The sequence below is a fragment of the Rana temporaria genome, chromosome 12 (genome assembly GCF_905171775.1).
Source record: "Rana temporaria chromosome 12, aRanTem1.1, whole genome shotgun sequence".
Lineage (NCBI taxonomy): Eukaryota > Metazoa > Chordata > Amphibia > Anura > Ranidae > Rana > Rana temporaria.
In genome coordinates, this window is record NC_053500.1 from 135222961 (window position 1) to 135250414 (window position 27454).

Genomic DNA, 27454 nt, shown 5'->3' on the forward strand with positions numbered 1-27454 from the left:
AACGGCTTTACAATATTGGTCGCCTAGCGCCTCTCTCCCCCCTTTCCCTCTTCAGAAGAGGCCTCCACGCCTTTTCAGTCTGTAGCATAAAGGAGACAGTCAAACCAACGAAAATAAGCCATCGAATTGCGCAAACCACATCCAAGGACTGCAAGTTCACCTCTTTGGGTGCAACGGCCGAGGACACAGAGAAAGACAATCTCCTCATTCAAGTGAAAGTTCCACATCTCTGGCAGGAAGGAAGGGGGAGGTCGAAAGAACCACCTTGTCCACGTGCAAGTCCAGATTAAGTGGCTAGCAAGACAAGGCCTACAATTCCGACACCCGCCGTCATAGGCGTGCGCAAGGGGTGTGCCAAGTGTGCCTGGGCACACCCTAATCCTGGACATGGCAACCCATAAATCGCAATCTACCGATCGATCGTGGGCAGGTGATAGGTAAACTGCGGTCCTTCCTTGCTGACCCCCAGAACCTGGGCAGGAGGGGCGGCGGTGTAATTTAGTAAAACCGGTCTACATTTTCTGTAGACTTCTCCTTTCCCTCTGGCTGACATTCAGTTGCCCCAGGAGGAAAATACAGGGGATCGGTACAAATATATGCCACCCCGCCTGTCTCTGTTCCTCTTCTTTCTGCTGCCCAGGTCCCCCTGTGAGCTCATCTGGTCCCACCCCCCCATTGTTTCAGAATGGAGAGCGGGGAAGAGGCCAGTAAATATATCACACTCATATATGTGTTGGAGCTTTGAGGTGCACACCCTAATGCAAAAGGCTGCGCACACCTATACCGCCGTGCTGAAGTGAGAGCAAAAAAGGAGGCCCCAGCCTTCTTGCGTGAAGGAGGTTGCTCTCGCTACCCATAAGATTCTTGAAAACATCATCCAGCGCAGCCCCAAACAGCCGGTCATCCCTGGAAGGGGGCAGGTCCGCCAAAGCTTTTTTAGAAGTCTGGCTAGCCAACCAACATTTGAGCCAAAGGACCTGCCTCAGAACTACCGCCGAAACAAATAGTTTGGAGAGAAGTGTGACCGCATCACGGGATGTGTCACAATGTATGGCAACCCCTGGCCCACCGGTCTTAAAATTACACATACGCTTGAGGCATGGCTGAAAGTCAAGGCTTGTCACTAAACCTTGGTTTAGTGTCTGAATTACCAGAGCTGTGGCCAACAGGGTCCTTAAAGGAGGGAGATTCCTCCACCTGATAGGTGGATTCACCACCAGTGGAGTAGTCCACTTCTTCAGAAGGGCCTCCTCAAAGGGTAGCGTACTGCAAAGCACTTAGGAAGTACAAACTGGCGATTCGTTTTTGTTAAAAAAATGCGGGATAAGGGAAAACCTTGGCAGCCCGAGCTGGCTTGTGTATATCCAAGGGGACAGGCACCACAGCAGATGTTCCAGCGGAATCCTCAAAAGTAAGCATCTCCCGCACAGCATCAATGAGTGCGGTGACAAACGCCATCTTTTGTGCAGCAAATTGTGCACCTCATTCGAGGAATTAGGGGATATGTCATCTGGATGCGCAGCAATGCGTAACTAGCGGCAGAGCCTGATTTGGCTTGGAACAGTCCGAGGAAGAGGGTAATGGCGGGGCGCACTTCTTGCTTGCCTCCGGAGGGACTTGCCTCCGGAGAGACTCCATAGGGACCACACAACCCGATGGGTGCTGCTGCAACCAGGTACTAAAGGAAGGAAAGACCACCCCAGGCTACCCAGCAGATAGAGAGGGAAAATCACAGAAATACCTCACTACCGGACCACCAGTGACTACAAAAGTCACCCATGGGCGCTCCACGAATTTCAGGGACCGCCATCTGACCCTCAGAAGGACAGGACCAGTGCCACGGGCTATAGGAAAATGGCTGCTCAGTACCTTCCCCAGCCAGCTCACATAGCGTGTACAGGCATAGGGTCCATTACCAAATAGTCCCCAAACCATGGCCAGCAGTGAACAAGATCGGGAATGTCTTCAAGCCAAGGGAAATGGTGGCTAGAGCTCCACAAACATGGCCACCAGCCAATCCGAGCCACATGGTGGCCATATATGCAGTAGTACTAGCCACCCCCAGCCCAGGGACACTAAAGCAGCAGAACGGACATAGGACAGTCACAGAGGGGGTAGGTAGGAGGGGGCCCAGTAACTCTCATAAGGAGCATGCATGACCGACTGGCCTGAATCGGCACCCCCCACCGCAGGCAGCAAGGACCCTGATGCACTCAAATCTGGTAAGCTGGTGGGGGGAGCCCACAGGACTGACCACCCCAGGAAGTACTTCCAGGGGAAGGTGAAGGTAAAGCTCCCTTGACAGATCCTCCTATTCGCTGAAGTGGGGGGGCTTTCGATCAGGGCTAACACTGACTATAGGCGCCCAGTCATGTGTCCCCGCAAGACGTGACCACTGGATCTAGATAATCTAGCCGTCCCCCAGCCTGACTGTCAATAAAAAAAGGAACAAAGGTGTGGGACCACAATTCCCTGCAGAAAACAACATATCCATACTCCTAAAGGCAGTAGGCAGGAATGACTGGAAGCCTATAGCAGAGAGGGGGTTTTATACTCAGAAAGGACTGCCTATAGGAGGTGTTGAGTCTTTTTCTACCTAGGGACCTACTTCTGTAGCTGGGGCTATAAAACTCTGTTTGGTCATGGATGAAGAAGAAGCAGCTGTGTCCATCAATGAACGTAAGAGAAACACGGTTTAATTGATGGTTTATTATCAATCGTCATGTGGTTTTATCCTTGCATATGTATATTTTGTGTTTATGTAGCTCATATTGCGATTTTTAACACTTTGATGCCAATAAAAGCTTTGTAATTTTTTAATTACATTCATGTGTATATATATATATATATATATATATATATATATATATATATATATATATATATATATATATATATATATATATATATATAGTGGGTGCCTAAAAAGTCCCGTTATTTTATTTGTTATCATTGTGTTGGGATGTGGCACCACAACTATAGATGGGTCATGTATTTAGAAGGATTATATAATTCTTACAGGTAAAAAGCACCTTGTCGCGTCACTTAGCCCACACTGGGGATCTTTCAGTTATGTTTTTTATAGTTTTACTGAAGCCCCTTTGGCAAGAGAACACACAAGCTTTCTATTTCTTGGAAGCCAACAAGGAGAGAATACATCTTGTTTGACTCTACTCTCCACCACAGCCTCTGTCTTCTGCTTTTTACGGGACAAAGAACACTGGCTGTGGTGGATGGAACTCTAATAAAAAGGGAAGAGCTTATGCCTGGTACACACAGGAAGTTTTTCTTCTTTCAACCCAGCAGGCTGAATGAAAAAAACTGAGGAGGTCGCTGTACTATGTAATGTTAGTACAGTGATCGCTCCCCGCTGTGCCATTGTGTTCTGACAGGGGGAACCGACCAGTCAGTGCTCCCAGCCATGGACTGCAAGCACTGATCGGATGCTGGCTCTACAGCATGTGTGTTCAACAGAAGCCGGTCGTGAGACTGGCTTCTGTCGGACCAGGAGTTGTACACCCGGGCCAAAATTCAGCCGATAACTGCCAAACCATGTGTACCTAGCTTTACCCACTGGCATCCCTGTGAGCAACAACTTTGATAAAACATCAGATAACTATCTTGTTAAAAGGTTAGTCTGAAATAGTTCAATCTAAAATCCACAGTTGTTCTTCTCACCTGCGATTGCTGAGATAAAGGGCTGGTTAAGTATTCTGGGGGCAGTTCCCCGCTGGTGGCAGACTTTCCTTCTCCCTTCCTGCAACAAGACAATGTGTGTTTAGTGAGACACAAGGGCCAATGACTGCCTTTGAGAAGAAAAACCCAAGTGGTTGTGCTTTACACTTAAAGATTAACTCCTCCACTATTGTGAATATATATAAAATACAAATTCAGAACAGATATAGTGAATATAGGGTACTGGGGGGGGGGGGCAGATATAGTGACCGCAGTCTCCTGGGGGGACCAGATATAGTGACCGCAGGCTCCAGGGGAGACCAGATATAGTGACCGCAGGCTCCAGGGGAGACCAGATATAGTGACCGCAGGCTCCAGGGGAGACCAGATATAGTGACCGCAGGCTCCAGGGGAGACCAGATATAGTGACCGCAGGCTCCAGGGGAGACCAGATATAGTGACCGCAGGCTCCTGGGGGGACCAGATATAGTGACCGCAGGCTCCTGGGGGGACCAGATATAGTGACCGCAGGCTCCTGGGGGGACCAGATATAGTGACCGCAGGCTCCTGGGGGGACCAGATATAGTGACCGCAGGCTCCTGGGGGGACCAGATATAGTGACCGCAGGCTCCAGGGGAGACCAGATATAGTGACCGCAGGCTCCAGGGGAGACCAGATATAGTGACCGCAGGCTCCAGGGGAGACCAGATATAGTGACCGCAGGCTCCAGGGGAGACCAGATATAGTGACCGCAGGCTCCTGGGGAGACCAGATATAGTGACCGCAGGATCTTGGGGAGATGAGATATAGTGAATGCAGGGTCCTGGGTTTAGTAACCCTTTAACAAAAGTGGAGTTACTCTTTAATGTCAGCTATTGTTTCACCTCTGCCACTTACTTGTTTAAATGTTCATAGCAAGGCTCACACACGCGTACTTCTTTCTCAATACCAAACTTGGGGATGGTGGAGTACTTTGAAGAGCATTTCCCACAGAAAATCTGCCCACAGGCTCTACAGTGATGCTACAATGGAAAACATAGATTTGTGAGAAAAAAGATCTACTGAGCAGATGGAAACAAAGAGGCAGCAAAACATAAAGACATAAAATGCTACACCTACCTTCCGCGTGACGACTCCAAACTGAACACGGCAACGATGACACTCCTCGGCATCTACCCAATCAGGAGCCTGCAGAATAAAGACAGCCTGTCAAGATTCAGCTTTACCTTTCCGTGCCACATTTCCCCTCCGAATAATAAAGAAAAATTATAATTCTGAATGCACTCACGCGCTCTGCAGCAAACATGGCGTCACTCTCCTTGAACTCAGGAAAGTTGTGTCCTAAAGAGGGAAAAAGCCACAGAAACATTAAAATCTCAAGAATGTCAGAAGCGTGTTAAGTGTGCATCAAAAACTTCATTTTATTGCTGCCCATGTCCCTATTGGTAAGATTTTTTCTCACTTCTTATTCTGACAGGAAGTATGGGAAAATCTCAACAATAGAGACCGACAATAAATAACAAAAAGCACATTTATAGTAGAGTGGGAAGGGTTAAAGTCAAACTTAATTTTACTTAAGTTTACTGTGCCTTTGAAGGGGTTGTAGACCCTCGAGGTTTATCCATTAGGGTGAAAAACCTTTTGTAGTGCAGCACCCCCCCCCAAAGCCCCCCTTTTACTTACCTGAACCAGATCGTTCTATTGACGGGGACAAGCAACTCCAGCCACTGTCTTGGGCCCCCGATTGGATAGACTGATAGCAGCACAGCCATTGCCTCCCGCTGCCGTCAATCAAATCCAGTGACGCCGTGGCCTAGTCCCATTTGACGCAGCAGTAGGTCTCAGGAGCGAGCCCGGCACAGGTGTCTCCTTGGAATGCAGGTCTCCGAGGGGGCACTCGATGCGGGGGAGGAGCATGAAGCGCCGTGGAGGGACCCCAGAAGGAGGAGGATCGGGAGATTATATATATATATATATATATATATATATATATATATATATATATATATATATATATATATATATATATATATATATATATAAAATTTAAATAACAAACACCTTTACAACCCCTTGCGGACGGGAGGCCCCGTACAGGCAAAGCGATATACTGGTACGTTGCTGCCCATTTCCAGGTTTAGGGCGCACGTATAATGTACTGACACTGGCTAGAAAGGGGTTAACATATAGGGGCAATCAAAGGGTTAACTATGTGCCCAGCAATGTGTAATATTTGCTGCTTTTACTTTACTGTGTTATTTCTTCCTGCTTTGCAGGGAGAGGAAACAGAAAGATCGCCGTTTCTGTACACAAAGTTCTGTGTTTTTGTAAACACAGGACACTGTCGGATTGGCGAGAGCCAATTGGCCGAAATCAGCTGTCACAGCATAGGTCGACCCCGAACCCAAAGAAAGGCCACAACAGTACAAATTTCTGGGGTTACAGAGAGAAAGGAACGATGTTCGTTCCTCTCTCTCTCTGTACAGGGCCGCCATTGCTGCCGGATGTGCCGCTTCCAGGTGGGACTCCCTTTTGCCACCCACAGAAGTGATCAAGCATTACTGGGAATCGCCAGCTGACAAGATTGAAAAGGGGATGCTTGTAGGGGCCGGCATCATCCCGGTATAGCCAATGAAATCCAAAGATGTCCAAGGAAGTCGTGCAGGCAGGAAGTGGTTAAAGGGGTTGTAAACCTTCGTGTTTTTCACCTTAATCCATCCTATGCATTAAGGTGAAAAAACACCTTGCAGCGTCCGTGCCCCCCACGCCCCCGTTTTACTTACCTTAACCCCCAAATTTCAGTGAGCGCCATCCCGCGTCGCTCTCTCCACAGCTTCTTGGCTCTTCAATGGATAGATTGATAGCAGTGCAGCCATTGTATCCCACTGCTGTCAATCAAATCCAATGACACGGCTGCCAGGGGCCGAGTCATACACTCGGCGTCTATGGACGCCAAGTGTATGACACAGGAGCACGCCCGCAAGGTAACCCCCTCGGGATAGAGCTTCCCAGAGGGGGTTAGCTATTGTGGAAAGGAGCTGCTAGAGCCGCCATGGGACCCCAGAAGACGAGGATCGGGGCCATTCTGTGCAAAACGAGCTGCACAGTGGAGGCAAGTATGATATGTTTGTTATTTAAAAAAAAAAAAAAAAAACAATTCGAAGCTTTACCATCACTTTAAGCAACTCCTGCATAACATCTATTCATTTACAGGTGAAAAAAACATAAAATGTACTACAAACACCCTCATTACATACAATGTACACAGTGTCCTCTATAGCAGGGTGACCCTCCTTACCTTCCACCTTCATGATCTGATAGGTATCCTGCACAACTTTATACTTCGGCTCGTTGCGGAAGGCGTGGGCCCAGGCCTGGATCAGATACAGGATCTTGTTCCGAACGTTCGGTTCCACTACTCGCTAAATAAAAAATAATAATAATTAAAAAAAATTGATAATTCACTAACAAGCTTGTTAACGTATTAATGATCACCGAGCCGGATGCATTGTTATTGAGTCTTCTATCTAAAAGACGAGATCTGAACATTCTTATTCAGAGTGAGTCAGGTGAGTCAGGAAGTTGTGAAAGAGTCACAAGACAGGCTATGGGGCTTTCCATCCAGGAGTCACTTGATAGGGAAAAACAACCACCAATCAGAAGAGGCATGCTTGGGAATGGGAGGAGTATCTGGAGACAAAGCAAACTCTGACCCAGGAAGTATCAATGACTGAATGACCTTTCTGCTGAATGTGAGTCATTACCTTCTGGAGCTCCTTCAGCTCTTCCATAGTTTGTTTATTGGCCACTTCATCGTGTACGGTTGAGCCGCAGTTTTTCACCACAGATTCTAAAACCTGCCGAAGTAAAGCAAAATCAATGCAACGTAAATAAATCTAAGTGTAAGCTTTAGCTTACACACACAAAAAAGGATTAAAACAATAAGATTATAAATTACAAATTGCAAAAAGAAATGTATTTATGATTTAGCTTTTGTTTTTTTATTAAGAGCAGCTCCACCTAAGGCTCCATTCACACTTGTGCAATGTGTCACATTCTTTTTAATGGCACCCTTTCAAATTGGTGCGACTTACCCAAAAGGGGAGGCTCCGCTTGTCTGCCCCCCCCCCAATTTGGCACCTTTCGGGGGGGCGTTTGTTTTTTGACAGGTAACGAACTGCGGCGAACAAATCTGACACCAAGGCGGTAATTTACGAAAGGCAAATCCACTTTGCATCAATGTAAATCGCGTTCGGAAGTCGCAAGAAGTAGTACAGAAATTACTTTTTGAAATCGGTGCAGCGCCGTAGATGAGGCGTCGCCTCAATTAGGACGGTGCCATTTCTGGCAAATGCCGCAGATTTGACACGTCAAAACGCACCCGTGTGAACCAGGGCTCAGGTACGTGATTCCGCGCAGGAGGGCCGCCCTGTCACATTATATCTGCATGGGGTGGTCAGAAGTGGTTAAAGAGGAAATAAACTTCCATCACTAAATTTATTAGGTAGTGTAACCATTTTCTAAACGTGCACCGGTGCCGTTCCTTCAGAGCCCTGTGCCTGGAATGGCGGCCTCCCGCGAGTGACATCATCGTGGCTCTTTCCAGTCATAGAGCTGGAGTCCGCAAACCCGGAAGCCTTCAGCGATGACATTGCATAACTGCAATGCTTCGCTTTCAGGTACGTTTCACATAATGTGCTAGTATGCGATGCATACTAGCACATTATGCCTTTACCTTGCAGGTAAAACAAAAAAAAACGTCCAGCAGTTTACAACCACTTTAAAGCCCAACTCCAACTTTCTGTCACAGCTGTCATATAGGAACGAGTGGCTGTGTCTATGCTGCCGCTGTGTCCCAACAGACATGAAGGGACTGAAGCGGCACCAGGAAGCTGAAGCCACATAAACAAGGTGCTCATTCATGGACCACTAGTACCAGTGCCCGTCTGAATGAGGTTTCAATTTACTATCAGCATTTATAAACACTGATCAGGTGGTCAGTTGCTGACAGCATCCGTATGTAATAGCTACTATATCCACTCAACTCCTCCCGGCTGCCGTTTTGACAGCCTGGAATTGCTGCCAAATGCAGGCAAAGGGAGTGGAAGCGGAAGAGAAGAACCAGGCACCCTATGTACCTCAAATAAGTTATTTTTGCCATGTCCAATGTTGAAAAATGGTTACAAGGGATTATAAAAGGTAAATTATATATATATTTTTAAAATAACAAACATGTTATACTTACCTCCATTGTGCAGCTCGTTTTGCACAGAGTGGCCCCGAACCCTGTCTTCTGGGGTCCCTCTGCGGCTGTCTCGGCTTCTCCCCGCAAGAACTAACCATCTTCATGCGAGAGAGCGAGCATGGGGGTTAGTTCATGCTGGCGCTCTCCCGTGATACAGCCGGCGGCTATAACCGCTCACTATATCACTCGGCCCCGCCCCCCCCAGCGTGCCGCGTCATTGGTTGTGATTGACAGCAGCGCGAGCCAATGGCTGCGCTGCTTTCAACCAACCAATGAATGAGTCACGAAGCCCGGCCGAGAAGCCAGCGTGTTCACAGCGCAGGATTTTTGAGGGGTCAGGTAAGTAAATGGGGTGGGGCCCACTAATCCTCAGATGTTTTTTCACCTTAATGCATTAAGTAGAAAAAACATGTACCTTTACAACCCCTTTAATGGTGGATTTACTTTATTGCACTAGAAAGGTTAGTAAAGCAGCATTAACTCCGCTAGGCATGGGGGTCTTCCTATATGTGTCCTGGGAAGCAAAGAGAGCTACCATTTTTTTTTTTTTTTTTACTTGAAAAACAAGCAGGTCACTTGGTAAAATAGAGGAAATGCCACAGCCAAAACATGCCTGCTGACCCCCTTGTTTAACCACTTCCCTACCGGGCCTATTCTGGCACTTCTCTCCTACATGTAAAAATCATATATTTTTTTTCTAGAAAATTACCGTATTTATTGGCGTATACCGCGCACTTTTTTGCCCTGAAAATCAGGGCAAAATTGTGGGTGCGCGGTATACGCCGATATCCACTTTCCCGCGCAGAGTTTTGAATACTGCGCCGACATATACTGAGCACAGTACACTCGGGTATAGTCGGCCAGTCTCGGCTCCTTCCGCGCTCACGTCCTGGACGTACAGGACGTGAGCGAGAGAGTTGCCGAGCCTGCCCGGCAATACACGAGTGTACTGTGCTCTGTATATGTCGGCGCAGTATTCAAACTCGGCGCGGGAAACGAGCGGGGAGGACGCCGCAGAAGGACGCCGGACCCGACGAAGAGGACACCCGAAGCCGCAGACGGACCCGACGAGGCCGCCGATGGACGCCGCGCAAGACACCAAAACTGTAAGTACAAACAGTGCACACTTGTGGAATGGCACCAAACTTTGGTACTTGTTGCCCTCGCTGTAACGATTGCCGCGATACCTCACATGTGTGGTTTAAGCGGCGTTTACATATGCGGGTGCAACTTATGTATAAGTTCGCTTTTGTGCGCTAAGCACACGGGGACAGGGCGCTTTAAAATTTTCTTTGTTTTACTTTAATTTTTCTTATTGTACACTTTCTCTTTACATTTTTTATTACTTTTATTCCTATTACAAGGAATGTAAACATCCCTTGTAATAGGAATGGTGCGTGACAGGTCCTCTTTATGGAGAGATGTGGGGTCTATAAGACCTCACATCTCTCCTCCAGGCTAGAAAGAATCAGATCAAAAAAATTTTTAAAAAGAATTAACGATCTGATGCTTTCTAGCAGAGTCCCTGGCTTTATTTGCGGCGGACCGGACATGACGTCATAACGTTGCGTCCCGGGCCTCAGATGGTCATAGAGATGACTGGTGACCATCTGGTCACCGGAAATCTCTAGGCGTTTCATCCGGCAGCGGCGGATTCTTTCTCCGGGTCCCCGATCCCACAGAAGGGCGGCAGGAGGGTGGATGTCCCCTCCCGCCGCTTGCAAGGACGATCAAGCGGCTGAACTGCCGATATGATCATTCTTACGGTGCACAGAATCGCCGCCTGAAAAAGAGGATATCCGAATGATGCCTGTAGCTGCACCCATCATTCACATATCACCCCTGAAAGTCAAAGAAGTCATATGACATGCTTGGGCTGGAAGTGGTTATTCAGTTGAGAAGCCCACCCCAAGACTAATAGCACTGTGTACAACCCCCGCAACTTACCTCAAGGGCAAAAAGAGCCACGTGGGGGTTTTTGTCATTCACCTTCTTCTTGATAGAAGCAACTGCATATTTAGCTCTAGGAACAGAAAATAATAATAAATACCAAATAAAATCATAAATCCTAAAAACTAAATAATTTGCTTATATCTGCAGTTTTTTTTTTTACATGTTAGCGTTATATCTTTCACTTGAATGTTATAAGTTGCACTTATAACAACTGGATAAAACAAAAACTGTGTGGGTCTTCAATTTTTTTAGGCTGCAAATGTGATTTAAAGAGGGAGGGGGGTGATTCTTTCCTATACCCACTGCACATGAATACACAATGGGTGAGACCACCAAAACTGCAATGAAACGGAAGAATATCGGCCACATGCAGTACTGCATAGACAAGCAGTGGCTGTAAAACAGATGAGTGTCCATTATTTCCTATGAGGGAAACACGCTTTGATATACAAGTGCTTTGGATTACAAGCATTCTTCTGGAACAAATTATACTCGTAACCCAAGATATTACTCTATAGAATATGCGCTTTAGAGAATGGAGGTGGGTAAATTTGGGAAAAAAGGAAACAAGGAAAAAAAAAAAGGAAAAAAAAAAAAAAAAAAAAAAAAAAAAAAAAAAAAAGGTAAAAAAAAGGGTAAAAGAAAAAAAAAAGGGTAAAAAAAAAGGGTAAAAAAAAAGGGTAAAAGAGCCTGAATATTCTGGGGCAGATCCACAGAGATCTGCACCGGCGCAGTGTATGGGAGATACGCTACGCCGCTGTAACTTACTTTTTGTTGCTTCGAATCCAGAAAGAATTTGCGACGTAAGTTACAGCGGTGTAGTGTATCTCTGGCGGCGGAATTCAAATCGGCGATTAGGGGGCGTGTTTCATTTAAATGAAGCGTGTCCCCGTGCTGAATGAACTGCGCATGCTCCGTTTCTAAATTTCCCGCCGTGCATTGCGCTAAATGACGTCGCAACGACGTCATTTTTTTTAACTTGGACGTGAATTAAGTCCATCCCGATTCATGGACGACTTGCGCAAAAAAAAAAAAAAAAAAAATTCTAATTTCGACGCGGGAACGACGGCCATACTTAACATGGCAAGTCTAACTATACGCCGCAAAAAAGCAGCTTTAACTATACGGCGCAAAAAGCCGACTAGAGATGACGTAAGAGAATGCGACGGCCGCGCATATGTTCGTGGATCATCGTAAATAGCTAATTTGCATACCCGACGCGGAAAACGACGTGAACGTCACCCAGCGGACGCCGAAGTATTGCATCTTAGATCCGAAGGCGTACGAGGACGTACCCCTGTCGGATCTTACCCAGATGCCGTCATATCTTGGTACGCTCTGTGGATCTGCCCCTCTATGTTTTTGTATGTATATGCGCCCTTTCCAGCGCCCCTTATTGTATAGACCAGTCATAGGTAGGGGCAGTGACTTGTTTGTTGTATAAAAGAAAATAAAGGGTAAAAGAAAAGAAAAAAAAAGGCGACGGCCTAATTCACTGTATTTAAAAACAAAAAATAAAAATATTCTGGAAATAATTCCACTTCAGAGCATGTAACCTTATCAATCAAGGTTCAAAGATAGGTCGGGGCTACTTACTGTGTGTCTCCTTGCCGAATCATATCACAGATTTGCAGGATGGACTCCCAGTCTGTTTCCAGCAGAAGCTGGCTGGTGGCTTTATCTATAACAAAAAAACAAAACAAAAAAACACTCTTAACCACCAGAAGATTTACCCCCCTTCATGACCAGGCCTTTTTGCTATACGGCACTGCATTACATTAACTGACAATTGTGCAGTCATTTATGTAATTTGTTCCCCAACAAATGGAGCTTTCTTTTGGTGGTATTTTATTACTACTATGTTTTTATTTTTTGTGCTACAAACAAAAAAATAAAATAAACTGACAATTTTGAAAAAAAAAAAAGATTAAAAAAAAACCCCACAAAACAATATTTTTTACTTTCTGCTATAAAACATAGCCGATAAAAAAAAAATTTAAATTCTTCATAAGTTTAGGCCAAAACGTATCCTGCTACATATTTTTGGCAAAAAAAAAAAAAAAAATCCCAAAAGGTGCATACTGATTGGTTTGCGCAAAAGATATCGGGGGTTGATTTACTAAAGGCAAACAGACTGTTGCAAAGTGCAGTTGCGCCAGAGATTAGTAAATGAGGTAAGGGTTCACTTTGCAAAGAATACCTAATCACGGGCCAAAAAAAAAGCATTTTTGCTTGCATGTGATTGGATGATGAAAGTCAGCAGAGCTTCCCCTCATTTACCAAGTTCTGGAGCAACTGCAGTCTATTTGCCTTTAGTAAATCTCTTCTAGTGCCTAAAACGATGGTGTATTTATTGGATTTTATTTTTTTATTTTTACAGGGAAACAAAATCCAGCACATGCCCACTGACAGGACGGAGCTCTTTCTTGTTTACATAAGCAGAGCTCCGCCCAGTCCGTCGCTTCACCAATCAGAGGGCGTTGGCGGTCATCCATTCGCCAAAAACGCATTAAAAATGTTAATGCAAAAACACCCCCTGGAGCGGATCTGGAATGCATTTTTATGCTGTGGTCCTTAATATTAGGGTTGTCCTGATACCAAGCATTTGCGCGAGTACAAATACTCTCGATGTCTAGTCCGATACCTGGGAGAGGTGGGCGGAGTCAGAGGCTGAGCGCAACCGGAAGTCAGCGGGCGGAGAGAGCGGAGCAGAGAGCGAGTCCTCAGCAGTGGAACTAGGTAAGCTGGCAGGGGGCCGCAGCCACATTTTCCATCAGGATCGGCTACCGGAGCCGTCACATTCGGTCGCTGTCAGCGGTTGAACATATCGACGCCCATCTTGGTACACCCTACACTCGGCCGCAGAAAGCCAGCAGCGGACATCTTTTTACACCCAGCCCATATAGTTCTGTCTGGGTGTAACAAGATGTCCGCTGCCGTTTACTGAGGCCGAGTGAGGATTTTTTTTCCCCCCCCTGAATAGCTTCCTTTACCTCAGTGCAGTCCTCCTTCACTTACCTCATCCTTCCATTTTGCTTTTAAATGTCCTTATTTCTTCTGAGAAATCCTCACTTCCTGTTCTTCTGTCTGTAACTCCACACAGTAATGCAAGGCTTTCTCCCTGGTGTGGAGAAAGCCTCTTGAGGGGGCAAGCAGGAGTGTCAGGACGCCCACTAACACACAGCTTCTATCTGCAAAGTAGAGAGCGTCCTGACACTCCTGCTCGCCCCCTTCCCCCTCAAGAGGCTTTCTCCACACCAGGGAGAAAGCCTCGCATTACTGTGTGGAGTTACAGACAGAAGAACAGGAAGTGAGGATTTCTCAGAAGAAATAAGGACATTTAAAAGCAAAATGGAAGGATGAGGTAAGTGAAGGAGGACTGCACTAAGGTAAAGGAAGCTATTTAGGGAAAAAAAAAATTCCTTTACAACCCCTTTAAAGAAGAGGGGAGGTGTTTTGTAGTCCTAACACACTTCCTGCCCTGAGAGGACAACGCCGCTCCTCCTCAGATGGAGTTCTGTGAGTGAGTTGTCACCCTGGGACAGGAAGTGTGTCACTGGCAGGATCACCGGGTGAAATAAACGGGAGAGAACTTTGAAACGAGATATAAATATGTGACAAGGATTCTTCTTGGGTTCAGATACACGTCACCCCGACATAGGAAAACCCGCAAAGCACTGACTGAGCTGGAAGGGAGAGTTCTGCTCCGCCGGTCATGTGACCCAAGGCATCTGGTCATGTGATCTCCGCTGAGGATCCCCGGGGTCAGAGGTCACTCCTCGCCTTCAGAGGTCACACGATCAGCACTGGAGGGAGCACACAGCAGCATTTCCCCCAGGAAAGGTGTTATTTCTGAACCTTGTCCGTCCATACTGACTAATATAAGTACAATCAGGTGATCTCTCTATATATATATATATGGATTATATGTGATGACAGCTGTCACTATAATGTAAAGGGTGGGGGAGGGGAGCCCTCAGGGTTCCCATTACCAGTCTATAATAATAAAGGGCTGGTCATCACGTGACTCAGGACAGACTCCCCCCACATCCCGTGCTGACCAATGTCACCCCCGCCACCGCTTTCCTCACCCATCAGTCTCTCGAACGTTCCGCCGCCTTTTCCCATCTTGGCACCGGAGACCGACCAACACACAGACAGCAAAAGATTACCGAGAGAGACTCTTCCGCTTCCGTCACTCCCAACCGGAAACAGCGGGGCGGGGTCTGGCCAAGGAAGTGACGTGCCGGCGTGGGGGGGCCACAGGGGTGGTAGGACGAGCGACAGGGGCGGGCTTGGTGGTATTTGGGGCGGGGCGTGGTATCCAAGGAGACGCCGGTGCGGTGTGGAGGCTGTATGAGGGAAGGATGTGTTTGGTTCTCGGGCCCTCCGGTGTGGGGAAGACTCTGATCATGAAGAGGCTCCATAATATCCTTTACTGTGCGAATAGCGCCCTCTACTGGACAGACAGACCCCGTACAGAGGGGGGAGGAGGGGCTTAGGGTGGTCTCTCTATATACTTCATATACTGTACATGAGAGCAATGAAGGCCAATTCCCTATTCACTCCATTCATGTGTTCTTATTGTGTATATGCAGGGGGCGGACTGACCGTTGAGTACCCGGGCACTGCCCGAGGGCCCCATGCTCCTAGGGGGCCCCAAGCCACTAGGGGGCCCCATCAGGGTTGCCAGGCTCAGTAAAACCAGGGACAGTATGTAAAAGTCTGTGTTTTTTTTACATCTGTCCCTGAAATGTCCGAAACCGACATGCTTCTGATGTGAAAATCCTGAGATTTTAGCTGCCCTGCCTCCTGGCGTGGTGGCCATCTGTAAGCCCGGGGGCCCCATAATCTTCTATTGCCCGGGGGCCCCATAATCTTCTATTGCCCGGGGGCCCCATAATCTTCTATTGCCCGGGGGCCCCATAATCTTCTATTGCCCGGGGGCCCCATAATCTTCTATTGCCCGGGGGCCCCATAATCTTCTATTGCCCGGGGGCCCCATAATCTTCTATTGCCCGGGGGCCCCATAATCTTCTATTGCCCGGGGGCCCCATGGGTTGTCAGTCCGCCCCTGTGTATATGGGCGGGATTATTGCAGGGAGTTCCTAACAGAGGGGCCCATGACACCCCGAGATCACAGAGAAATGTGAGAATAAAGTGCAGCACTTTCCATACGCCGGTAAAGAAGGAAAAGTTCTGCAGTTTGTCCAATCACAACCCTGACATGTGGGGCTACAAAACTAATACTAAAAGTCCACAGTGTAACCCAAACCCAGTGATAATGACCCTGAAAACACAATTCAATGTGCGTTAGCGTTGTCCCGATACCACTTTTTTGAGACCGAGTACGAGTACCGATACTTTTTTTCAAGTACTCGCCGATACCGAATACCGATACTTTTTTTTAAAGTCATGTGGCAGTAATAGTATTTTTTTATATTGTCCCTTTCTCAGCAGCCTCAGCTGAAATGAATGGAGGGAAGCTCCTCTCCATTCATAAACTGAAGCATCGTAAACACAAACACAGGTTACGATGCTCAGTTATGTGAATGGACAGAGTCAGTGATCACCGACTCTGTCCATTCGGAAAAGGTAGGAGCCGGCTCCTTCCTCCCCTCTCCATCCCCACAAATTGCGGGGGGAGAGCGTCACGGACGGAGGGAGAGAAGAGCGTCACGGACGGGGGGGGGGGGAGAGAAGAGCGACACGGACGGGGGGGGGAGAGAAGAGCGACACGGACGGGGGGGGGGGGAAGAGAAGAGCGACACGGACGGGGGGGGGGAGAGAAGAGCGACACGGACGGGGGGGAGAGAAGAGCGTCACGGACGGGGGGGGGGGGAGAGAAGAGCGACACGGACGGGGGGGGGGGGGGAAAGAAGAGCGACACGGACGGGGGGGGGGGGAGAGAAGAGCGACACGGACGGGGGGGAGAGAAGAGCGGCACGGGGGGAGAGAAGAGCGTCACGGACGGGGGGGAGAGAAGAGCGGCACGGGGGGGAGAGAAGAGCGGCACGGACAGGGGGGGAGAGAATGACGGCACTGACAGGGGGAGAGAAGAGCGGCACGGACGGGGGGAGAGAAGAGCGGCACGGGGGGGAGAGAAGAGCGGCACGGGGGGGAGAGAAGAGCGGCACGGACAGGGGGGGAGAGAATGACGGCACTGACAGGGGGAGAGAAGAGCGGCACGGGGGGGGGGAGGAAAGACTGCACGGAGCACGGGGGGGGGGGGAAGACTGCACGGGGGGAGGAAAGACTGCACGGTGCACGGGGGGGAGAAAAGACTGCATGGAGCACGGGGGGAGGAAAGACTGCACGGGGGGAGGAAAGACTGCACGGAGCACGGGGGGAGGAAAGACTGCACGGTGCACGGGGGGAGGAAAGACTGCACGGAGCACGGGGGGAGGAAAGACTGCACGGTGCACGGGGGGAGAAAAAACTGCACGGTGCACGGGGGGAGGAAAGACTGCACGGAGCACGGGGGGAGGAAAGACTGCACGGTGCACGGGGGGAGGAAAGACTGCACGGAGCACGGGGGGAGGAAAGACTGCACGGTGGGAGGAAAGACTGCACGGAGCACGGGGGGAGAAAAAACTGCACGGAGCACGGGGGGAGGAAAGACTGCACGGAGCACGGGGGAGGAAAGACTGCACGGAGCACAGGGGGGGGGAGACTGCACGGAGCACGGGAGGGGAGGAGAGACTGCACGGAGCACGGGGGGAGGAAAGACTGCACGGGGGGAGGAAAGACTGCACGGAGCACAGGGGGAGGAAAGACTGCACGGAGCACAGGGGGGGGGGGAGACTGCACGGAGCACGGGGGAGAAGACTTGCAACTCCCCTGCCTGCCCAGGAATCGGCTGAGGCATCGGAGCATTTCCCCCAAGTACAAGTACTCTGGGAAACGCTCGGTATCGGTATCGGGACATAATGTGCATACATAATGTCCATCCAAATGCAGTGGAGCTGTCAGAGCCTATATGAGAGATGGTATCTGCTTCTTCTCAGTGTCACTGTGTCTGGAATCCCATTCAGAGATATTCCCAATCAACAAGGTAAGAAGAGATTGAATGCCCTTACCTGCTGTGATGGACCCGGGAACACCGTACGGTGATGGGTCGGATGCGCATGATCAACCCAATGGATGGGGAGCAGCTCCTCTCGATGGCTCTGGACTGCGATTCTCCGCGTTAGTGTGATCCACACTGCCTGGAATCCCGGTCGTGGTATGATGAATCACGGCTTCCTCGGGATAGGCATAGGATGGACTCGCCATATAAAAAAGGAAAAAAAGCAAAAGAGGACGCCTCCTCATAGTGTAACAAATGGTACAACATTTATTGTTCAAAAAGGTGGTCAACCAGACATGAACACACTCAATAAATTAGCATATCATTAGTACCCTGATTATCAGTGCAGCCGCATAAGTGCCTATCAGTGATGCAAATTAGGGCCCATCAGTGCCGCCTTTCAGTGCCGCCTCATCATGTTTGTGTTCCTTAAAAGATCTGCACAGTTGTGCTCTAAAGATTCAGCTGGTCTGGGCGACCCTCCCCCCACACAGCCCACTGTAAGTCATTGTATCAAATATTCGAAGTCTGCTGCCCTTAGGTGCGCCCGCGCCCGGTAGCCATTAAAGGGGTTGTAAAGGTACAATTTTTTTTTCCCCCTAAATAGCTTCCTTTACCTTAGTGCAGTCCTCCTTCACTTACCTCATCCTTCCATTTTGCTTTTAAATGTCCTTATTTCTTCTGAGAAATCCTCACTTCCTGTTCTTCTGTCTGTAACTCCACACAGTAATGCGAGGCTTTCTCCCTGGTGTGGAGTGTCGTGCTCGCCCCCTCCCTTGGACTACAGGAGAGTCAGAACGCCCACTAACACACAGCTCCTTTCTCTATCTGCAACGTAGAGAGCGTCCTGACTCTCCTGTAGTCCAAGGGAGGGGGCGAGCACGACACTCCACACCAGGGAGAAAGCCTTGCATTACTGTGTGGAGTTACAGACAGAAGAACAGGAAGTGAGGATTTCTCAGAAGAAATAAGGACATTTAAAAGCAAAATGGAAGGATGAGGTAAGTGAAGGAGGACTGCACTAAGGGAAAGGAAGCTATTAAGGGGAAAAAATTACCTTTACAACCCCTTTAAGGACAGAGTGACGTACGGGTACGTGGTTTTGCGCACCCGTGCCATTCTGCTGACGTATATCGCCGTGAGGCCGACGGCAAGCGGTTAAAAGAGAAGTCTGTTTTTTTTTTTTAAAAGAGCCATACTTGCCTATGTAAACAAGGCATTTCCCTGTTCTGCCTAGCAACATGACAGGGATCGACTGCTCCCTGTCACCGGGAACAGTGATCTCTGTCATGTTCTAGTGAGCCCCCCCCTACAGTTAGAACACACTGAGGGAACACACTTAACCCCTTGATCACCCCCTAGTGTTTAATTCCTTCCCTGCCAGTGACATTTACACAGTAATCAGTGCATTTTTATAACACTGATCACTGTATAAATGTCAGTGGTACCAAAATAGTGTCATAAGTGTCCGATTTGCCCGCCGCAATGTCGCAGTCAGGATAAAAATCGGAGATCGCCGCCATATTACTAATCAATAAAAAAAATTATAATAAAAATGCCATAAAACTATCCCCTATTTTGTAGACGCTATAACTTTTGCACAAACCAATCAATAAACGCTTATTCCGTTTATTTTATTTTTTTTACCAAAAATAGGTAGAAGAATACATATCGGCCTAAACTGAGGAATAAATCGTTTTTCTTTATGTATTTTTTGGGGATATTTATTAGAGCAAAAAGTAAAAAATATTGCTTTTTTTTCAAAACTGTCGCTCTTCTTCTTTTTTTTTTTTTTATAGCGCAAAAAATAAAAATCGCAAGGGTTGATCAAATACCACCAAAAGAAAGCTCTATTTGTGGGAAAAAAAGGACGCCAATTTTGTTTGGGAGGCACGTCGCACGACCGCGCAATTGTCAGTTAGGCTGCATTCACACCTGAGCGTAGGTCGTTTCTTACGGTGTTTTGTCGCGCGTATTCATGCTCATTCGCGCGTTTGCATACAGCGTCATCCGACGTTTTTGTACTTCAATGTTTTTTATTTTAGCCAATAGGATAAATTATCATCTTTTCATCACTTGTTGCTATGTTGGTAGATTTTATTTATCTTCTGCCTGGGTGAAATGTTCTATTGATTAAAGCGACAAAACGCCCGTAGCAAACGCTCATTGTCGGGCTAGTGGCTTGAATCGAGCGTTTCCATTACTTTCTATGGGAAATAGAAACGCTCAAAAACGCACAAACCGCCCGATTCGCGCAACAAAAAAGGGTCCGGAACTTGTTTGAGCTTCAGTCGTTTTGGAGTGGAGATGTGAACCATCTCCATAGGGAATAATTTATTTTTTCCCCTCTAGCGTTTTTGAGCGTTGCGCTTCAGGCGACAAAACGCTCAGGTGTGAATGCAGCCTTAAAGCGACGCAGTGTCGAATCGCAAAAAGTGGCCCGGTCATTGAGCAGCCAAATCTTCCGGGGCTGAAGTGGTTAAAGTAAAAAAAAAAAACCCCAGACTTCTCTTATAATGTGTTTATTTGGCGAGTCTTTTGTTTCTCTGTAACGGGATCATCATTGTACACTTTGTCATTGAACTTGCTGTGTGATTGTTGCAGGTTGGCACCAATCTGACTGATCTGACAATACAGAGAGTGCGAATCACTGTGCGAGAAGTGGGCGGATCCATGGGACCCATTTGGCCCAGTTATTACCAGGATTGCAGGGCTGTATTGGTATGTATCTGAAGACTCTGCTATTTCTTACCCTCTTTACCCCAGGGGAACCCCTGCTAGTTTATCTAAAGTCAGTGGGAAGAACGACCCCCCCCCCCCCCACCACGGCCACTAGCGGGGATGAAAAGCGCTATTACAGCAGTAAAGCGCCGCTAAAATTAGCAGCGCTTTACAGCTAACGCGGGGTCAACATTAATTTAAATAAAACACGCCCCCTCATCCTCATTTGAATTAGGCACACTTACGCCCTCCCCAGTGTGAAAGTAGACTAAAACTGAATTCTAGTGGAACCAATTGCCTTCAGAAGTCACCTAATTAGTAAATAGAGTCCACCTGTGTGTAATTCAATCTCGGTATAAGACCCCTATCACACTGAAGGCGTTTTTCAGGCGTTTTTAGCGCTAAAAATAGCGCCTTTCAAGCCTCCCCAGTGTGAAAGCCTGAGTGCTTTCACACTGGGGCGGTGCGCTTGCAGGATGGGGAAAAACAAAGTCCTGAAAGCAGTGGGCTAGATTCAGGTAGCTGCGCGCATTATTACGGCGGCGCAGCGTATCGTATTTACGCTGCGCCGCCGTAAGTTATAGAGGCAAGTGCTGTATTCACAAAGCACTTGCCTACTAACTTACGGCGGCGTAGCGTAAATGGGGCCGGCGTAAGTGTGCCTAATTCAAATGAGGATAAGGGGGCGTGTTTTATTTAAATTAATGTTGACCCCGCGTATTTTACGAACGGCGCATGCGCCGTTCGTGAAAGAATCCCAGTGTGCATGCTCGAAATTCCGCCGCAAATCGTCATTGCTTTCGACGTGAACGTAAATTACGTCCAGCCCTATTCGCAAACGACTTACGCAAACGACGTCAAAAATTCAAATTTCGAAGCGGGAACGACGTCCATACTTAACGTTGGCTGCGCCTCCTAATAGCAGGAGTAACCTTACGCCGAAAAAGCCTAATGTAAACGACGTAAAAAAATTGCGCCGGACGTACGTACGTTTGTGAATCGGTGTATCTAGGTCATTTGCATATTCTACGCCGCAAACAACGGAAGCGCCCCTAGCGGTCAGCGTAAAAATGCACACAATTATACGCCGCCGTATTCAAGTTACGTCGGCGGAGAAAGCCTATTTTTTCTACGTATCTGCCTTTGAGAATCGGCGTAAAGATACGACGGCGCAGATTTGAAATTACGGCGGCGTATGTGGAAGGAAGTGGAAGGAAAATGATAAAAAAAATGTTTTACAAATAAATATGTGAAAAGTGTGGGGGGGGGGGTACTTTTGTATTCAGCCCCTCTTTACTCTGATACACCTAACTAAAATCTAGTGGAAACAAATGCCTTCAGAAGTCGCCTAATTAGTAAATAGTAATCTCAGCATAAATACAGCTGTTCTCTGAAGCCCTCAGAGGTTTGTTAGAGAACCTTAGTAAACAAACAGCATCATGAAGGCCAAGGAACACACCAGACAGGTCAGGGATAAAGTTGTAGAGAAATATAAAGCAGGGCTGGGTTATAAAAAAAAATAAAAAATCTCCCAAGCTTTGAACATCTCACGGAGCTTCTGTTCAATCCATCATCCGAAAATGGAAAGAGTATGGCACAACTGCAAACCTACCAAGACATGGCCGTCCACCTAAACTGACCGGCTATGTTTGGCTATGCAACAGGAAGTGACGGGAAATCTCCCCTCTCTCCAGAATGGGGGATTTTTTATTTTTTTTTTAGCTTTAGTTCTACTTTAAAACTTGCCAAACAGGTTAGTCTACAATCTTCCGATTTACCGACAACGGTGTATTGTGATGGCAAATGTAAGCAATCCATTCGAGTTTCAGCTGAATTCCAATGGTCTGACCCAGGTTTCTGTCCTTTCCATGTAGCTGTTGAAGTTTGCATACTTCTATCAAAATCAGCCTGTATATGAGGATGTCTGTGTGTCACCAATGGCTGACTCTCAATCAGGAATATATATTTACTTTTTGTATTTTTATATATATATATATATATATATATATATATATATATACTTATTATTATTAATATATATATATATATATATATATAAATTGTTTTAGTATTATATATATATATATATATATATATATATATATATATATATATATATATATAATTGTTTTAGTATTAATAATAATAATATTTTTTATATATATATATATACTAAAAAAAATTATATATAGAGAGAGAGATATATAATTGTTTTTTTCTTTTTTAGTTTGTTGTAGATTCCGGCAATCCAATATATATACTTATTATTATTATTATTATTACTATATATATATATACATATATATATATATATATATATATATATATATATATATATATAAAAATAAATTGTTTTAGTATTATATATATATAATTGTTTTAGTATTAATAATAATAATATTTTATATATATCTATATATTATAATATTATTATTGTTGTTAATACTAAAAAAATTATATATAGAGAGATATATTGTTTTTTTTTTTTAGTTTGTTGTAGATTCCGCCAATCAAATATATATATATATATATATATATATATATATATACTTATTATTATTACTATATATATAAATTACTATATATATAAATTATTATATATATAAATTGTTTTACTATTATATATATATATATATATATATATATATATATATATATAATTGTTTTAGTAATAATAATAATAATATTTTTTATATATATATATATATATATATATATATATATATATATATATATATATATTATATTATTATTATTGTTAATACTAAAAAAATTATATATAGAGAGAGATATATTGTTTTTTTTTTTTAGTTTGTTGTAGATTCCACCAATCCAATATATATATATACTTATTATTATTACTATATATATAAAATTACTATATATATATAAATTGTTTTAGTATTATATATATATATATATATATATATATATATATATATATATATATATATATATATATATATATATATATTTATATTATTATTATTGTTAATACTAAAAAAATTATATATAGAGAGAGAGAGATACAATTGTTTTTTTTTTTAGTTTGTTGTAGATTCCGCCAATCCAATGCAGGTATCGGCGTCCTGTATACAGCTCCTGTCTGTGCTGTCCGCTCCCGCTCTGTCTTCTGCTTCTGTGCTCATTATTTTCAATAAAACGTAAGTCATTTTATGATTGAGCAAAACCACAATGTATTGTGCGTGTTATCAACAAACTGACTACGGAGCCATTGTGTTCTCCCGGCAGGGACCGCCCCCTTACCGTCGCAGGCAACAATCGCATGGTAAAAATCTTCATGTGCTGGTTGTACCCAAGTTCATCAATGCATTGACTTGGGTTCTATCAACCTACTGTAGATGGATGAAATCTAGGGTCGCCACCATTTCTTCAAGTGAAACCCGAACACTTAAAGGGGAGTTCCAGGCATTTTTACTGTTTATTAAAAGTCAGCAGCTACAAAAAGTGTATCTGCTGGCTTTTAATAAACAGACACTCACCTGCTCCACGTTCCAGCGACGCGCCAGCCGGGGGTTCCACTCCTCTCCCCCCCCTCTCTGGCCTGCGTCTTCAATTCTAAGTGTGGGTGGAATATTCCCCTTATTGATGTCAGTGGAAGGAATAGTGTCCCATCTTTGAAGGAATAGTGTCCCATCATTGGTGTCAGTGGGAGGAATAGTGCCCCATCATTGGTGTCAGTGGGAGGAATAGTGTCCCATCATTGGTGTCAGTGGGAGGAATAGTGTCCCATCATTGGTGTCAGTGGGAGGAATAGTGTCCCATCATTGGTGTCAGTGGGAGGAATAGTGTCCCATCATTGGTGTCAGTGGGAGGAATAGTGTCCCATCATTGGAGGAATAGTGTCCCATCATTGGTGTCAGTGAGAGGAATAGTGTCCCATCATTGGTGTCAGTGGAAGGAATGGTGCCCCATCATTGGTGTCAGTGGAAGGAATAGTGTCCCATCTTTGGAGGAATAGTTTCCCATCATTGTTATCAGTGGGAGGAATAGTGTACAATCGTTGGTGTCAGTGGGAGGAATAGTGCCCCATCATTGGTGTCAGTGGGAGGAATAGTGCCCCATCGTTGGTGTCAGTGGGAGGAATAGTGCCCCATCGTTGGTGTCAGTGGGAGGAATAGTGCCCCAAGGGCTGGACAAAGACAAGCAGAGGGCCGCAGTTTGGAGACCACTGCATTAGATGCTTCTCTATGCAGTTTGCACAGATGGTCCCGGCTGCTGTGATGCCACAAAACACACACAGTAAAGATATTAAAACAGTCCATCAGTTGACTTGCTTTGTTCTTGCAGGGACCTGCCATGCTGTATGTCTTTGGTGGAGATGAAGTCACTCTTCAGAATGGATGACATAATAAGCTCTTCTCAGCAGCCAATCACAGTTATGGAAACCAGCGCCCTTGAAGGCACAGGACTGCAAGAGGTTCTGCAGTGGCTGCATTCATCTATTGGGACATAAAGGAAGAATACCGACTGACAGCAGGTTTTTTCTCTCTGGATGTGACACAAGATATGTGTTTTTTTTTATTTGTGGGTAAAAAACTGAAAAGATTTTCTGAAAGCAAGGTCCACAAAGACATGGGGTGGAGAAACTTGACTGGCCTGCACAGAGTCCTGACCTCAACCCGATAGAACACCTTTGGGATGAATTAGAGCGAAGACTGCGAGCCAGGCCTTCTCGTCCAACATCAGTACCTGACCTCAACAATGCGCTTCTGGAAGAACGGTCTCCACTCACGCCAGAGCAAAAGATTTATGCCCTTTTATATATATATTTATTACCGTATGTACCGAGTATAAGCCGCGGCACCTAATTTTACCACAAAATAAACGTATTGACTCGAGTATAAGCCTAGGGTGTCCATGTCCATGCCTCACTGTGTCCATGTCCATCTGCATGCCTCACTGTGTCTATGCCTCACTGTGCCCATGACTAGACCAACGTTTAACATGGGAGTCTATGGAAGAGGTGCCCGGCTTTGAAAAATCGGTGCTCGCCGGCCATAGGTCCCCCAGACAACAAACTTTACACACTTGTGTCATTGGGAGGAATCCTGCCCCATCATTGGGAGGAATGCTGCCCCATCATTGGAAGGAATTCTGCCCCATCATTGGTGTCATTGGGAGGAATTCTGCCCCATCATTGGGAGGAATGCTGCCCCATCATTGGAAGGAATTCTGCCCCATCATTGGTGTCATTGGGAGGAATTCTGCCCCATCATTAGGAGGAATTCTGCCCCATCATTGGGAGGAATGCTGCCCCATCATTAGGAGGAATTCTGCCCCATCATTGGTGTCATTGGGAGGAATCCTGCCCCATCATTGGGAGGAATGCTGCCCCATCATTGGAAGGAATTCTGCCCCATCATTGGTGTCATTGGGAGGAATTCTGCCCCATCATTGGGAGGAATGCTGCCCCATCATTGGAAGGAATTCTGCCCCATCATTGGTGTCATTGGGAGGAATTCTGCCCCATCATTAGGAGGAATTCTGCCCCATCATTGGGAGGAATGCTGCCCCATCATTAGGAGGAATTCTGCCCCATCATTGGTGTCATTGGGAGGAATCCTGCCCCATCATTGGGAGGAATGCTGCCCCATCATTGGAAGGAATTCTGCCCCATCATTGGTGTCATTGGGAGGAATTCTGCCCCATCATTGGGAGGAATGCTGCCCCATCATTGGAAGGAATTCTGCCCCATCATTGGTGTCATTGGGAGGAATTCTGCCCCATCATTAGGAGGAATTCTGCCCCATCATTGGGAGGAATGCTGCCCCATCATTAGGAGGAATTCTGCCCCATCATTGGTGTCATTGGGAGGAATTCTGCCCCATCATTGGGAGGAATGCTGCCCCATCATTGGAAGGAATTCTGCCCCATCATTGGTGTCATTGGGAGGAATTCTGCCCCATCATTAGGAGGAATTCTGCCCCATCATTGGGAGGAATGCTGCCCCATCATTGGGAGGAATTCTGCCCCATCATTGGTGTCATTGGGAGGAATTCTGCCCCATCATTGGGAGGAATGCTGCCCCATCATTGGAAGGAATTCTGCCCCATCATTGGTGTCATTGGGAGGAATTCTGCCCCATCATTAGGAGGAATTCTGCCCCATCATTGGGAGGAATGCTGCCCCATCATTAGGAGGAATTCTGCCCCATCATTGGGAGGAATTCTGCCCCATCATTGGTGTCATTGGGAGGAATGCTGCCCCATCATTGGGAGGAATGCTGCCCCATCATTGGGAGGAATTCTGCCCCATCATTGGTGTCATTGGGAGGAATGCTGCCCCATCATTGGGAGGAATGCTGCCCCATCATTGGGAGAAATTCTGCCCTGTCATTGGGAGGAATGCTGCCCCATCATTGGTAGGAATTATGCCCCATCATTGGGAGGAATGCTGCCCCATCATTGGGAGGAATGCTGCCCCATCATTGGGAGGAATTCTGCCCCATCATTGGGAGGAATTCTACCCCATCATTAGTGTCATTGGGAGGAAAGCTGCCCCGTCATTGGGAGGAATTCTGCCCCGTCATTGGGAGGAATGCTGCCCCATCATTGGTGTCATTGGGAGGAATGCTGTCCCATCGTTGGGAGGAATGCTGCCCCATCATTGGGAAGAATTCTGCCCCATCATTGGTGTCATTGGGAGGAATGCTGCCCCATCATTGGGAGGAATTCTGCCCCATCATTGGGAGGAATTCTGCCCCATCATTGGTGTCATTGGGAGGAATGCTGCCCCATCATTGGTAGGAATTATGCCCCATCATTGGG

At 46.4% G+C, this 27454-nt stretch overlaps 2 protein-coding genes across 9 annotated transcripts in view; one reads left to right on the plus strand and one right to left on the minus strand.

Moving 5' to 3' along the window:
- The window catches only part of HGS (hepatocyte growth factor-regulated tyrosine kinase substrate), a 30629-nt gene extending 15524 nt beyond the window's left edge, over positions 1–15105 (minus strand). For 7 of the 8 annotated variants that reach the window (XM_040330833.1, XM_040330831.1, XM_040330830.1 and 4 more), the window contains exons 1-9: positions 14965–15105; positions 12470–12554; positions 10868–10943; positions 7440–7532; positions 6974–7097; positions 4964–5016; positions 4795–4863; positions 4573–4697; positions 3679–3757 (exon numbers count right to left, since the gene is read on the minus strand). In XM_040330833.1, the coding sequence (XP_040186767.1) occupies positions 3679–3757; positions 4573–4697; positions 4795–4863; positions 4964–5016; positions 6974–7097; positions 7440–7532; positions 10868–10943; positions 12470–12554; positions 14965–15001 (741 nt within the window). In that variant the 5' untranslated portion in view covers positions 15002–15105. The remainder of the gene's footprint in view (positions 1–3678; positions 3758–4572; positions 4698–4794; positions 4864–4963; positions 5017–6973; positions 7098–7439; positions 7533–10867; positions 10944–12469; positions 12555–14964) is intronic. The other variant, XM_040330834.1, reaches the window with a different exon arrangement.
- Positions 15106–15178: 73 nt separating this feature from the next.
- Positions 15179–25185, plus strand: ARL16 (ADP ribosylation factor like GTPase 16). Its single transcript, XM_040330835.1, has 5 exons — positions 15179–15301; positions 18387–18442; positions 20547–20663; positions 23712–23827; positions 24975–25185. Exons 1-5 carry the CDS (start codon positions 15241–15243, stop codon positions 25138–25140), a joined length of 516 nt encoding a protein of 171 aa, XP_040186769.1. The 5' UTR covers positions 15179–15240; the 3' UTR covers positions 25141–25185.
- The last annotated feature ends 2269 nt before the right edge of the window (positions 25186–27454 follow it).

Coding starts and splice junctions, on each gene's coding strand:
- ARL16 (XM_040330835.1), top strand. CDS start 15,241: ATGTGTTTGGTTCTCGGGCCCTCCGGTGTGGGGAAGACTCTGATCATG. Junction 20,664..23,711: donor AGGATTGCAGGGCTGTATTG/GTATGTATCTGA, acceptor TTTTTTTTTTAG/TTTGTTGTAGATTCCGCCAA. Junction 23,828..24,974: donor CTCATTATTTTCAATAAAAC/GTAAGTCATTTT, acceptor TTGTTCTTGCAG/GGACCTGCCATGCTGTATGT.